This window comes from Eriocheir sinensis, chromosome 7 (assembly GCF_024679095.1).
Source record: "Eriocheir sinensis breed Jianghai 21 chromosome 7, ASM2467909v1, whole genome shotgun sequence".
Lineage (NCBI taxonomy): Eukaryota > Metazoa > Arthropoda > Malacostraca > Decapoda > Varunidae > Eriocheir > Eriocheir sinensis.
Window position 1 is genome coordinate 26,401,887 of NC_066515.1, and position 11,780 is coordinate 26,413,666.

The 11,780-nt window shown below is 46.7% G+C and overlaps 1 protein-coding gene across 7 annotated transcripts in view; it reads left to right on the plus strand.

The window, feature by feature from the left end:
• LOC126995233 (uncharacterized) overlaps nt 1-11,780 on the plus strand; it is a 49,929-nt gene that overhangs the window by 18,603 nt on the left and 19,546 nt on the right. For 6 of the 7 annotated variants that reach the window (XM_050854633.1, XM_050854634.1, XM_050854635.1 and 3 more), the window contains exons 3-10: nt 1-70; nt 5,128-5,222; nt 5,888-6,149; nt 7,492-7,615; nt 8,166-8,338; nt 8,891-9,172; nt 10,246-10,369; nt 10,788-10,984. The exon at nt 1-70 is cut by the window's left edge and continues 26 nt beyond it. In XM_050854633.1, the coding sequence (XP_050710590.1) occupies nt 1-70; nt 5,128-5,222; nt 5,888-6,149; nt 7,492-7,615; nt 8,166-8,338; nt 8,891-9,172; nt 10,246-10,369; nt 10,788-10,984 (1,327 nt within the window). The remainder of the gene's footprint in view (nt 71-5,127; nt 5,223-5,887; nt 6,150-7,491; nt 7,616-8,165; nt 8,339-8,890; nt 9,173-10,245; nt 10,370-10,787; nt 10,985-11,780) is intronic. The other variant, XM_050854638.1, reaches the window with a different exon arrangement.

The window sequence follows — 11,780 nt, forward strand, 5'->3', positions numbered from 1 at the left end:
CTCACCCTGGACGTTAGTGTGAGCGGGATCGGCGCCCCTACCGAAGCCTCGCAAGGGGATGAGGTCATTGGTAAGTCTGCGGTATGATGGAGGTGCCGCCCCAATGCCCTCCACCTCCTTCTCCACCTCCTCCTCCACCTGCATGATCGGCCACCCCTTCAGAGGTCTCCCTGCAGCATGAGTTAAAGGCCTCCTCCTCCTTCTGGTCTCCTCCTCCTCCTCCTCCTCCTCCTCCTGGCTTGATTGCAATAGCTGTCACCTCTACGCAAGCTCACCTGTTTAGTTTCCTCATCGGTTACCTGTCCACCTGAAAATGACATAGTGGTTTGCTCTGAAGATCTTACAACGTTTAAATGGAAGACTTGGACGATTCAGAATTCTGCCTCATTAAAATACTAGAAGGCTGGTTGACTGAAGACTTCGCAAGACTCAAATAGCAAAGTGGGTTGCTCTGAAGATATTACAACATTTAAATGGAAAACTTGGACGATTCAGAATTTTGCCTCATTAAAATACTAGAAGGCTGGTTGACTGAAGACTTCGCAAGACTCAAATAGCGAAGTGGGTCGTCTCTAAGGATTTCACAACATCCCATACGACCCTTGAACTGACTCCTCTGCTGTAAAAAAAAAAAAAAAACTACCTGTGATTCCTCCGTCTAAACACCTGTGCAATCTACCTCCATCATTTACCTGCGGAGAGCGAATCAAGGCTTTTCCTGGTCAGCTTTCTTTTTTCATCTCCCTGCCCTCCCTCCCTCCAGCATCCACCTGTAATCAACCCCACCTGGCTAGCCTCCCCGCGGCGTCATCTGTCATATGATTCCCAGCTGGCGTCCAACCACTTTCCCTTCGGCGTTTACCTGTCCAATTACGTCCACTTGTCCCCACCTGTCCACCTGTATTCAGTGCATGACGTGACGCCCCACTTTCCCTCATGACTCAGCTGTCGCCCCGGGATGTTAATTTTCAGCTATGGACAGGTACGGACACACGGACACACACACACCCCGGCCACGCCCACACCCACGCCCTCGTCCACGCCCCGGAAGCCCATTCAGTACATTGCTTTTTGCTTATAATTACTACTGTCTGCACCTCCCTCCCTCCCCGTTATCCCTCCTCCCCCCTCCTCCTCCCCCTCACCTGTGTTGCTAATTGGACAGGAAAGTGGCGAGTGTTCGTTGCGAGTAGAGTAAATATGGCGCGATTGGAATCTATTTTCTGTTTCACTTTTTTTTTTTCGCTGGATTTCAACTCGTGATTTCTGACATGGAGGTGGAAATGGGAGAGTTAGTCGGGCGAGGATTCCACAGTTGCAGAGTATAACTTGCAGACAATTATAAAAGTGTATTCTTCGGTGTCTGTGTAGCAAGATCAGGGATAAGGAGGCGATATAAGGAGGAGGAGGAATCTTGAGGAGGAGCGAGGATGGATGGAGAGGCCACATATATAACAAGACTTCAAGAGCTACTGAGGAAGGAACTATTGGCGGAGGAAAGGAAAGGACCCAATATTTACCGTTTGTTACGTTCCGCCGATAGCACAAGAAGGCGTTAAAGGTGGAAGTCTGAAATGGGGCACTCAATTGTTTTATAATGGTCCCATCTTGCTTGGCTCATGCGGCCCCCCCGGAGCTCATTCTTGATCCTCTTAAGAGAGTTTCGCTGGAGTCCGGGTTGATAGGAAGTCACCAGGACAGCATGTGGGTAGTCTTAGGCCACTCGGCGATGAGGGAAAATTGTGAGCTTGTAGCGCCGGGCGGGACACGAACACTGGTGCTCCTGGATCCTGCACCCGCACGCCGACTACTCAACCAGTTTGGACCCACGGAGCTACGTACTGGAAGACCTGACGAAGCAACGGAACAAAGGAACATCGGAGCCCCTAAACGGAGTATCAGAACCTCTTAACCCAAGGAGCTACGTACTGGGAGACCTGACGAAGCGACGGAACAAAGGAACATTGGAACCACTAAACGGAGTATCTGAACCTCTTAACCCACGGAGCTACGTACTGGGAGACCTGACGAAGCGACGGAACAAAGGAACATCGGAACCACTAAACGGAGTATCTGAACCTCTTAACCCAAGGAGCTACGTACTGTAAGACCTGACGAAGCAAGGAAACAAAGGAACATCGGAGCCTTAAAACGGAGTATCTGAACCTCTTAAGGGGAACCTCTGTGGAGCATTTCAGGAACATTTGCGGAAGGACCCACGGAGCAAGGAAACAAAGGAACATCGGAGCCTTAAATCGGAGTATCTGAACCTCTTAAGGGGAACCTCTGTGGAGCATTTCAGGAACATTTGCGGAAGGACCTGACGAAGCAAGGAAACAAAGGAACATCGGAGCCTTAAATCGGAGTATCTGAACCTCTTAAGGGGAACCTCTGTGGAGCATTTCAGGAACATTTTTGCGGAACTTGAACTTTCTTGTAAAACTTTTCAGGAACACTCTAGCATGACTCTGTTCCCTCCTGCTGCCGCTGTGCCTGCCTGCCTGCCTGCCTGCTACCCTACTGCCTGCTGCTGCCACTCCTCGTCTTGTCCATGCCTATTTTGACCTACTGTTGACCTTTTTATTTTTGGTACATGTTATTTTCTTGTTTGTTTTTTTGAGAGAAGATTAATTAGTGTCAAGTGTTTTTATTTTTATTTTAGCTTCTCGTCTTTTTTTTCCTTCTCCTCCTCTTCCTCCTCCTCCTCCTCCTCCTCCTCTTTATATCCTTTTTCTTCCTATTATTCTTTTTCATTCTCTTTCATTCGTTTGACCTCTTATATCTCCTCCTCCTCCTCCTCCTCCTCCTCCAATATTACAAGTCGCTCACACATATTGGATTCTTATTTCTTAAAATTTCACTTTGACAACTTTTTTCTCACCTGGAAATGAAAGGGAACGCGTCGGAACACTCACCTGTATTTACCTGTATTTCCCTTCACCTGTAGAGACCTTACCTGGATAGACTTTACCTTCGTTTACCTGTACCTCGATCCTCCTCCCAGTGTTAGGTTGTAGAGGAGGAGTGCTTAATATCCTTTTCCTCCTCCTCCTCCTCCTCCTCCTCCTCCTCCTCTTCCTCTTCCTCCGTAACCTCCTCCTCTTCTTCCACTGCAAATGTTAGTGTGTGGATGGGAACTGTTTAACTCCCTTCTTCTTTCTCCTCTTCCTCCTCCGCCTCCTCCTCCTCTTCCTCCTCCTCTTCCTCTTTCTCTTCCTCCCCCACCTCCTCCTCTTCTTCCTTCCACTGCAAATGTTAGTATGTGGAAGAAAAGTACTTAACTCCCTCCTTCTTCTTTCTCCTCCTCCTCCTCCTCCTCCTCCTCCTCCTCCTCCTCCTGAAGTCAGAATATATTGGATTTTTACACTAGTTTTCCCTGACAAGTTTTTCTCTTTAGCTGAAAAAGGAAAAAAAAAGGAAAAGAAAGGAAAAGTTTGCCTCGTAAAATTCTCCCCCGAAACACAATCAGCTGTTTCACTTGACATTTGCTTGTTGTTGTTGTTTTTGTTTTTCTTCTTGTTTTGTCACCATCATCATCTTCATTCTCCTCCTCTTCTTCTTCTTCTTCTTCTTCTTTTTCTTCTTTTTCTTCTTCATTATCTTTCATCTCCTTCACAATCTCCTAACTCCACGCAACACTGTTTTGATATATCTTCCCTTTGTGTTGTTCTAATTTCATACAACACTACTCACGGCAACATTCAATTTCTCATTCTATTTTATTCAATACCTATTTATCTATTGTTCTAAGTCTCCTCTTCCTCCTCTGCAACGTTGTCTGTCTGTCTGTCTGTCTCGAGTAATGTTGTGTCTATCGTGTGTGTCTGTCTGTGCGTCTGTCTGTCTGTCCTTTCCGTTCAGTCCCTCCTGTCTGTCTGTCTATCTATCTGTTTGTTTGTGTCTGTCTATCTGTTTTGCAATCATGTATTTCTCTTCCTCCTCTCCGTTAAATCTGTCTGTCTGTCTATCTGTTTGTTTGTGTCTGTCTATCTGTTCTGCAATCGTGTATTCCTCTTCTTCCTCTACGTTAAATCTGTCTGTCTGTCTATCTGTCTGTCTGTTTGTGTCTGTCTATCTGTTCTGCAATCGTGTATTCCTCTTCTTCCTCTCCGTTAAATCTGTCTGTCTGTCTATCTGTCTGTTTGTTTGTGTCTGTCTATCTGTTCTGCAATCGTGTATTCCTCTTCTTCCTCTCCGTTAAATCTGTATGTCTGTCTATCTGTCTGTCTGTTTGTGTCTGTCTATCTGTTCTGCAATCGTGTATTCCTTTTCTTCCTCTCCGTTAAATCTGTCTGTCTGTCTGTCTATCTGTTTGTTTGTGTCTGTCTATCTGTTCTGCAATCGTGTATTCCTCTTCTTCCTCTCCGTTAAATCTATCCCCTCTGTCGGTCTGTCTGTCCGTCACACCTGCGCGTCACGTTATTACCTGTGACGCAAGGTGTGGGGTGTGGGTGCTTCCGTTACGCTGCCAGCTGTGTCACGCGTACACCTGTATCGTCTTACCTGCCTGTAATTAAGCCTCCTTCATCTCTCGCTTTCCTCTTACACCTGGAGGGTCATTGAGGTACACTTGCCGGTGTCTTTCTCGTGTGTGTGTTTTTATTTTCTCTCTCTCTCTCTCTCTCTCTCTCTCTCTCTCTCTCTCTCTCTCTCTCTCTCTCTCTCTCTCTCTCTCTCTCTCTCTCTCTCTCTCTCTCTCTCTCTCTCTCTCTCTCTCTCTCTCTCTCTCTCGCCACTTCTTTCCTTCTTTTTTTCTTCCTTTTCGTTAATTTCCTCGTCATTGTTCAAGTTTCCTTCCATTTTTCCTTCTTCCTCTTCCGCTTCCTTCCTTTATTTCCGTCTTTTCCTCCCTCCTCGATCATTTCCTCCTCATTCTATAGTTATCCTCCTTCATTCCTTCTCCTTCCTTCTCCCCTTCCATTCCTCCTCCTCCTTCCTTCCGTCTTTTCCTCCCTCCTCGATCATTTCCTCCTCATTCTATAGTTATCCACCTCCATTTCTTCTCCTTCCTTCTCCCCTTCCATTCCTCCTCCCGTCCCTTCCCTCAGTTTCCTTCCCTTACTCCCTTCCTCCCGCCCTCCCCCGCCCACCCTCTCACCAAGATGTCTTCCCGCTTCCCCCCCACAGCTTCCCTCCCGGCTTGTGACAACGGCAAAGGTGTAGTGCGTTACGAGAGGCTTCCCAACACTGTGGTAGAAGGCAACCCCATTCAGGAAGATGTGGTGAGTGAGTGTGTGTGTGTGTGTGTGTGTGTGTGTGTGTGTGTGTGTGTGTGTGTGTGTGTGTGTGTGCGTGTGTGTGTGTGTGTGTGTGTGTGTGTGTGTGTGTGTGTGTGTGTGTGTGTCAGTCATTTAGTCAGTCAGTCATCTAGTCAGTCAGTCAGTCAGTCAGTCATTCAGCTAGTAAACCAGTTCGTCAGTCAGTCAGTAAGCCAGCTAGTCAGTCATCCAGCCAATCAGTCAGTCAATCAGTCAGTCAGTAAGCCAGTTAGTCAGTCAATCCGTCAGTCATCCAGCCAATCAGTCAGTCAGTCAGTCAATTTGTAAGTCAGTCAGTAAATCAGTCACTATGTAAGTTAGCCAATCAATTAGTCAACCTCACCTAACCTCACCTTTCCAAACACAGGTATAGCCCCACAATCTCACCTCCCCTAAACCTCACCTCACCTTCTCACACACCTTTCCAAACATAGGTAGCCCCACAATCTCACCGCCTCTAAACCTCACCTCACCTTCTTACACACCTTTCCAAACATAGGTAGTCCCACAATCTCACCTCCCCTAAACCTCACCTCACCTTCTTACACACCTTTCCAAACATAGGTAGCCCCACAATCTCACCTCCCCGAAACCTCACCTCACCTTCTTACACACCTTTCCCAACACAGGTTCGCCTCAAGACTCCCTCCTCCGCCGACGTGCTGAACCAATGCGTGGGTCGGTGTCTGCAGGACGAGACGGCGCTGGGCTTCCGGAGTCAGTGCACGATGTTCGATTACTACCCCGGACGGCGGATCAACACTTACAGCACCGCAGACAACCGCTTCACCGAGACCAAGTGCCGGCTCTCCCGCCTGCCTAATCAGTTCGCCAAGATTGACTACAGAGATGACCCCGTTAGCATCCACTTCAGGGAGGTCTGCTTTTCGGGTGAGTAGGATAATATTAAAGTATAGAACGGTATGTTTGCCAGTTTCCACCGGCTATTCCGATTAGAACTCAGATTAGAAAAGAAAAAAATATTCTGAAATATGGAGACGAGGAATTAAAAGGAGTTATTGTCGAAGTCTATTAGTGAGTAGCGGGCATTTCTTTTTTTTATTATTGTTTCCTTTTCTTTTTTTTTTCTTTTTTGGCCCTTGAGCTGTTTCCTCTGCTGTAAAAAAAAAGTTGGGTTGAGTTCAGGTTTGGTTGGGTTGGCTTCGGGGTTGGTTTAGTTCGGGTTTAGGTCTGGGTTAGGTTGAGTTCAGGTTCGGTTTGGTTGGGTTCGGTTGGTTTAGTTCGTGTTTTGGTTGAGGTGAGGTAGGATAAGTCCCCTTTCCTGTATATAAAAAAAAAGTTGGGTTGAGTTCAGGTTTGGTTGGGTTGGCTTCGGGGTTGGTTTAGTTAGGTTTAGGTCTGGGTTGGGTTGGGTTGAATCCAGGCTCGGTTTGGTTGGGGTTCGATCGGTTTAGTTCGGGTTTGGGTTGAAGTGAGGTAGGATAAGTTCAGGAGTTGGGTTGAATTGTATTACGAAAAGATTGGGTTGGGTTCAATTTGGGTTACGTTGGGGTTTTGGGGTTGGGTTTGGGGTTGCATTTGATTGGGTTGCTTTGGTTAAGTTAGGGCTGATTTGGTTTAGTAAGAGCTCAAGTTAGGTGTGGTTTAGCTAATAGATTCGGTTGACTTGATTTCTGGTTTGGTTTGGTCAAGTTCAAGTTCAGGTTTGGCTTAGATCAAGTTAGATTTCGTTAGGGTTGATTTGGTTAAGTTAGGTTTGAAAAGAGCTCAAGTTAGGTGTGGTTTAGCTAATAGATTCGGTTGACTTGATTTCTGGTTTGGTTTGGTCAAGTTCAAGTTCAGGTCTGGTTTAGTTCAAGTTAGATTTCGTTGGGGTTGATTTGGTTAAGTTAGGTTTGAAAAGAGCTCATGTTAGGTGTGGTTTAGCTAATAGATTCGGTTAACTTGATTTCTGGTTTGGTTTGGTCAAGTTCAAGTTCAAGTTCAGGTTTGGTTTAGTTCAAGTTAGATTTCGTTGGGGTTGATTTGGTTAAGTTAGGTTTGAAAAGAGCTCAAGTTAGGTGTGGTTTAGGTAATAGATTCAGTTAACATAATTTCTGGTTTGGTTTGGTCAAGTTCAAGTTCAAGTTCAGATTTGGTTTATTTAAAGTTAGATTTCGTTTGGATCTGAGATTATGTTTTCCTTCTCCCCTTTCACCCCTTCTCCCCTCACCCCTTCTCTCCCTTCACCCCTTCTCTCCCCTCACCCTTTCTCTCCCCTCTTCCTCCTCAGCCTCGGTGGTGAAGGCGGAGTGCCCCTCGAGCCTCTACGTGATGGAGCGTCTCAGAAAAATGAAGTTCGAGGCCTCGGACCTACTCGAAGTGCCGGCCCGGACCATTGAGGAGTGTGAGGACAAGTGAGTACCCTGCTGAGTGTGGTTGTTTACTGCTACTACTACTAATACTACTACTACTACTACTACTGTTACTACTACTACTACAACTACTACTACTACTACTACTACTTATAAGGACACTTCTCCCGAAATTGACCTCTCTTTCGGCCACCTCTTTTGATTCTTCTTTTTTTTTTTAGGAGCAGCGAGTAGCGAGTTTTTTTTATTATTATTTCCTTTTTTTGTGCCCTTGAGCTGTCTCCTTTGTTGTAAAGAAAAACTACTACTACTACTACTACTACTACTACTACTACTACTACTACTACTACTACTACTACTACTACTACTACTACATTCTTCTTCCACTCCTCTTTAACTACTCTTTCTTTGCTCCTCCTCTTCTTCCACTTCACTCCTCCTCTTCCTCCTTCTATCTTCCTCCTGTCCTCTTCCTCTCTACTACGCCTCCTCCTCTCCTCTCTTCTCTTCCTCTTCCCCAACTCCTCGTCTTCCTTTACCACTCCTCCTCCTCCTCCTCCTCCTTACCCCTCTTCTTCCTTCCCTCCTCCAGGTGTCTCAGCCAGTACTCAGACGACCCACACAACACCGATAGGACGTGCAGGAGCGGCCACTTCGACTCCCGCCGCCGTCTCTGCTACCACTCCGGCTTCACGCGGCGCACCCACCCCAAGCTGCTCACGGCGGACGATGATTTTGACTACTTCGAGAACACGTGCCTGACTAGTAAGTGTTGGGAGGAAAGGAGGGAAGAGGGAGAAAGTGTGGGAGAGAAAGAGAGGTGTGTTAGAGAGAAAGGGGAGGTGGGAAGGATACAGAGAGAAGGGAAAGGAAGGGAAGGAGAGAGGGAAAGGAAAGGGGGAAGGAGAAAGAGAGAAGGGAAAAGAAAGGGAAGAAGGGGGGAAAGGAAAGGAGGGAAGAGGGAGGAAGTGTGGGAGAGAAAGAGATGTGAGAGAGAGAGAGAAAGGGGTAGAGGGAAGGTGAAGGAGAGAAGGGAAAGGAAAGGGAAGGAGAGGGGAAAGGAAGGGATGGGTAAGAGAGGGGAAAAGAGGAACCTCCCAACAGTGGAAAAGAGAAAGAGAGAAGGGAAAGGAAGGGAAGGAGGGGGGAAAGGAAGGGTGCGTAAGAGAGGGGAAAAGAGGAACCTCCCAACGGTATCCCAACCTCTTTCCCAACCCTCCCAAACCCCTCGGCGCCATATGACCATGCAGTTGCGGCGCCAAGAGTGAAAACCCTCCCAACCCCCCCTCAAAACCACCCCCTTCTTCTCCCCTACAGAGGACCGCCGGTGCCCCAAGAACAAGCTTTTCTTCATGAAGGCGGAGGACACGGAGCTCTTCGGCGCCTACGACAAGGAGATGCACCAGGACCTTACGCTGTACGAGTGCGCCGACAAGTGCCTCGACAGCGTGAACATCTTCTGCAGGAGCTTCGTGTATGAGCCTTTCACCCGACGATGCGAACTCAGCGGCGAGGACAGAATCAGCAAGCCCAAGTTGGTCCGAAACTCGACTTCCAGCCAGAAAACGGAGTACTACGAGCTCTTCTGCATGAATGGAGGTGAGAGAGTGAGCTTCTTCATGCATTAGATTGTGGGATAGGTTAGTTAGTTCGATATTAGATTGTTAGATTGTTATTAGATAGTTAAGATTAGTTAGTCAATTAGTTAGAGAGATAGTTAGTTTCTTACCCCTTTATGAATGGAGGTGAGGGAGTGAGCTTCCTTCATTAGATTGTGGGATAGGTTAGTTAATTTGTTAGCTAGTTAATCAATTAGTTAGGTTAGAAACGCGACTTCCAGCCAGAAAACGGAGTACTACGAGCTCTTCTGCATGAATGGAGGTGAGAGAGTGAGCTTCTTCATGCATTAGATTGTGGGATAGGTTAGTTTGTTTATTGGTAAGTAAGTTAGTTAGTCAATTAGTTAGGTTAGAAACGCAACTTCGAGACAGAAAACAGAGTACTACGAGGTCTTCTGCATGAATGGAGGTGAGAGAGTGAGCTTCTTCATGCATTAGATTGTGGGATAGGTTAGTTTGTTTATTGGTTAGTAAGTTAGTTAGTCAATTAGTTAGGTTAGAAACGCAACTTCGAGACAGAAAACGGAGTACTACGAGCTCTTCTGCATGAATGGAGGTGAGGGAGTGAGCTTCTTTCATTAGATTATGGGATATATATATAGGGTAGTTAGTTTGCTATTTTGATTATTAGTTAGTAAGTTAGTTGGTCAATTAGTTAGGGAGATAGTTGGTTTCTTACTCCTGTTTCTTCTCCCCTCACTTAAACTTTTTCTCCCTAACCCACTCCCTCACTCCCCTTCTCTCTTCCCCTCTCTCTCCCTCACTCACTCTCCCTTTCATCCACTCACTCATTCTCCCTCCCTCTCCACTTTCTTTCATCTCCCGTCACTTAAATTCTCTCTCACTCATCCTCACTCTCCCTCACTCACACATGCACTCCCTCTCACTCACTCACACACTCTCTCTCCCTTTCATCCACTCACTCATTCTCCCTCCCTCTCCACTTTCTTTCATCTCCCGTCACTTAAATTCTCCCTCACTCATCCTCACTCTCCCTCACTCACACATGCACTCCCTCTCACTCACTCACACACTCTCTCTTCCTCCCAACAGATAAGGTCCAAGGTAACTATGTGTTCGATGACTCTGACACGCAGCAACTCAACCAGCGCCGATACCGAGACGTGCGAACCGCCTTCCAGATGTACCGTAACACCCGCCTCGACCTCGGCTCAGGGTAAGGAAGAAAACGGGAACTTAGGTTAGACTGGGAAGGGAGAATGGGAAATGCTTGCCCAGACTTGAAAGGGAAAATGGGGAGACTGGGTTAAATTTGAAAGGGAAAATGGGAAATACTGAGTAAGGGAAGAGAATGGGAAGGGAAAATGGGAAATGCTTGCCCAGACTTGAAAGGGAAAACGAGGGATACTGCACTAGATTTGAAAGGGAAAACGAGGGATACTGCGCTAGATTTGAAAGGGAAAATGGGAACGTGAGTGCGTAAGCGAGGAGAGATGTAAAATAATGTTAAAAAAAGTAGGAAAAGAAAGGAAAGTGAAGGGACAGAAAATAATATAGAGGGACGTAAATTAATCTATCCCTTATCAATTACCATCCCTATCCTCAGTGGTCCACCTCTCTCTCCTCTTCTTCAGGTTCCGCCAGTTCAAGGACGTCCCTGGCAGACTCACATTGGCGGAGTGTCTGGACGCGTGTTTAGAAGAGACGGCCTTTGTGTGTCGCTCCGTCATGCACTCCGACAAGTACGACTCCTGCAAGCTGGCGAAGTACGACAGGCTCAACGGCCAGCCTGTCTACGACGCCGACTACAGCTACTTCGAGAACCTGATGGGTGAGTGAGGGAGGGAGGGAAGGAGATGGAGGCCTTAATAAGGAAGGAAAGAAGTGAAGGATTGTAAAGGGAGGGAAAGAGAGAAGGAAGGTAGGGAGTGAGGGAGTGTTAAGGGAGGGAGATGGAGGTTTTAATAAGGAAGGGAGTGAGGGAAAGATAGAAGGAAGGGAGTGTTGGTTTAGTAACGTAGGGAGTGAGGGAGTTTAAAGGGAGGGAGATGAAGGTTTTAATAAGGAAGGAAGGGAGTGAATGATTGTAAAGGGAGGGAAAGAGAGGAGAAAGGGAGTGTTGGTTTAGTAATGTAGGGAGAGAGGGAGTGTAGAGGAAGGGAGATGGAAAGGAAGGGAGTGTAAGAATGTTTCAAGGGAGGAAGGAAAGGAAGTAAGGGGTTGACCAAGGGAGAAATGAGAGGAAGGAAGAGTGAGGGAGCTTGTTTAATAAGGAAAAAAGGGAGAGTAAGAAGGGAAAGGAAGGGAAAGGGAGAGTTGGTTTAAAAAGGAAGGGAGAAAGTGGAAGAAAGAATCAGGGAGGGAGAGGAAGGAAGGGAATACAAGAAGGGAGAACAGAGAGAGTAAATGAAACTGAGATTAAAAGGAAAGGGAAATGAGGAAGGGAGGGAAAGGGAGAAAGTGAAACCAAGGGAGTGAATCAGGGAGAGAGAGAGAGAGAGAGAGAGTTGTTGTTGTTGTTGTTGTTGTATTAGTAGTAGAAGTAGGGGTTTAGGTAGATAGAAGTAATAGCTTTTGTAGTAGTAGTAGTAGTAGTAGTAGCAGTAGTAGTAGTAGTAGTAGGCCTA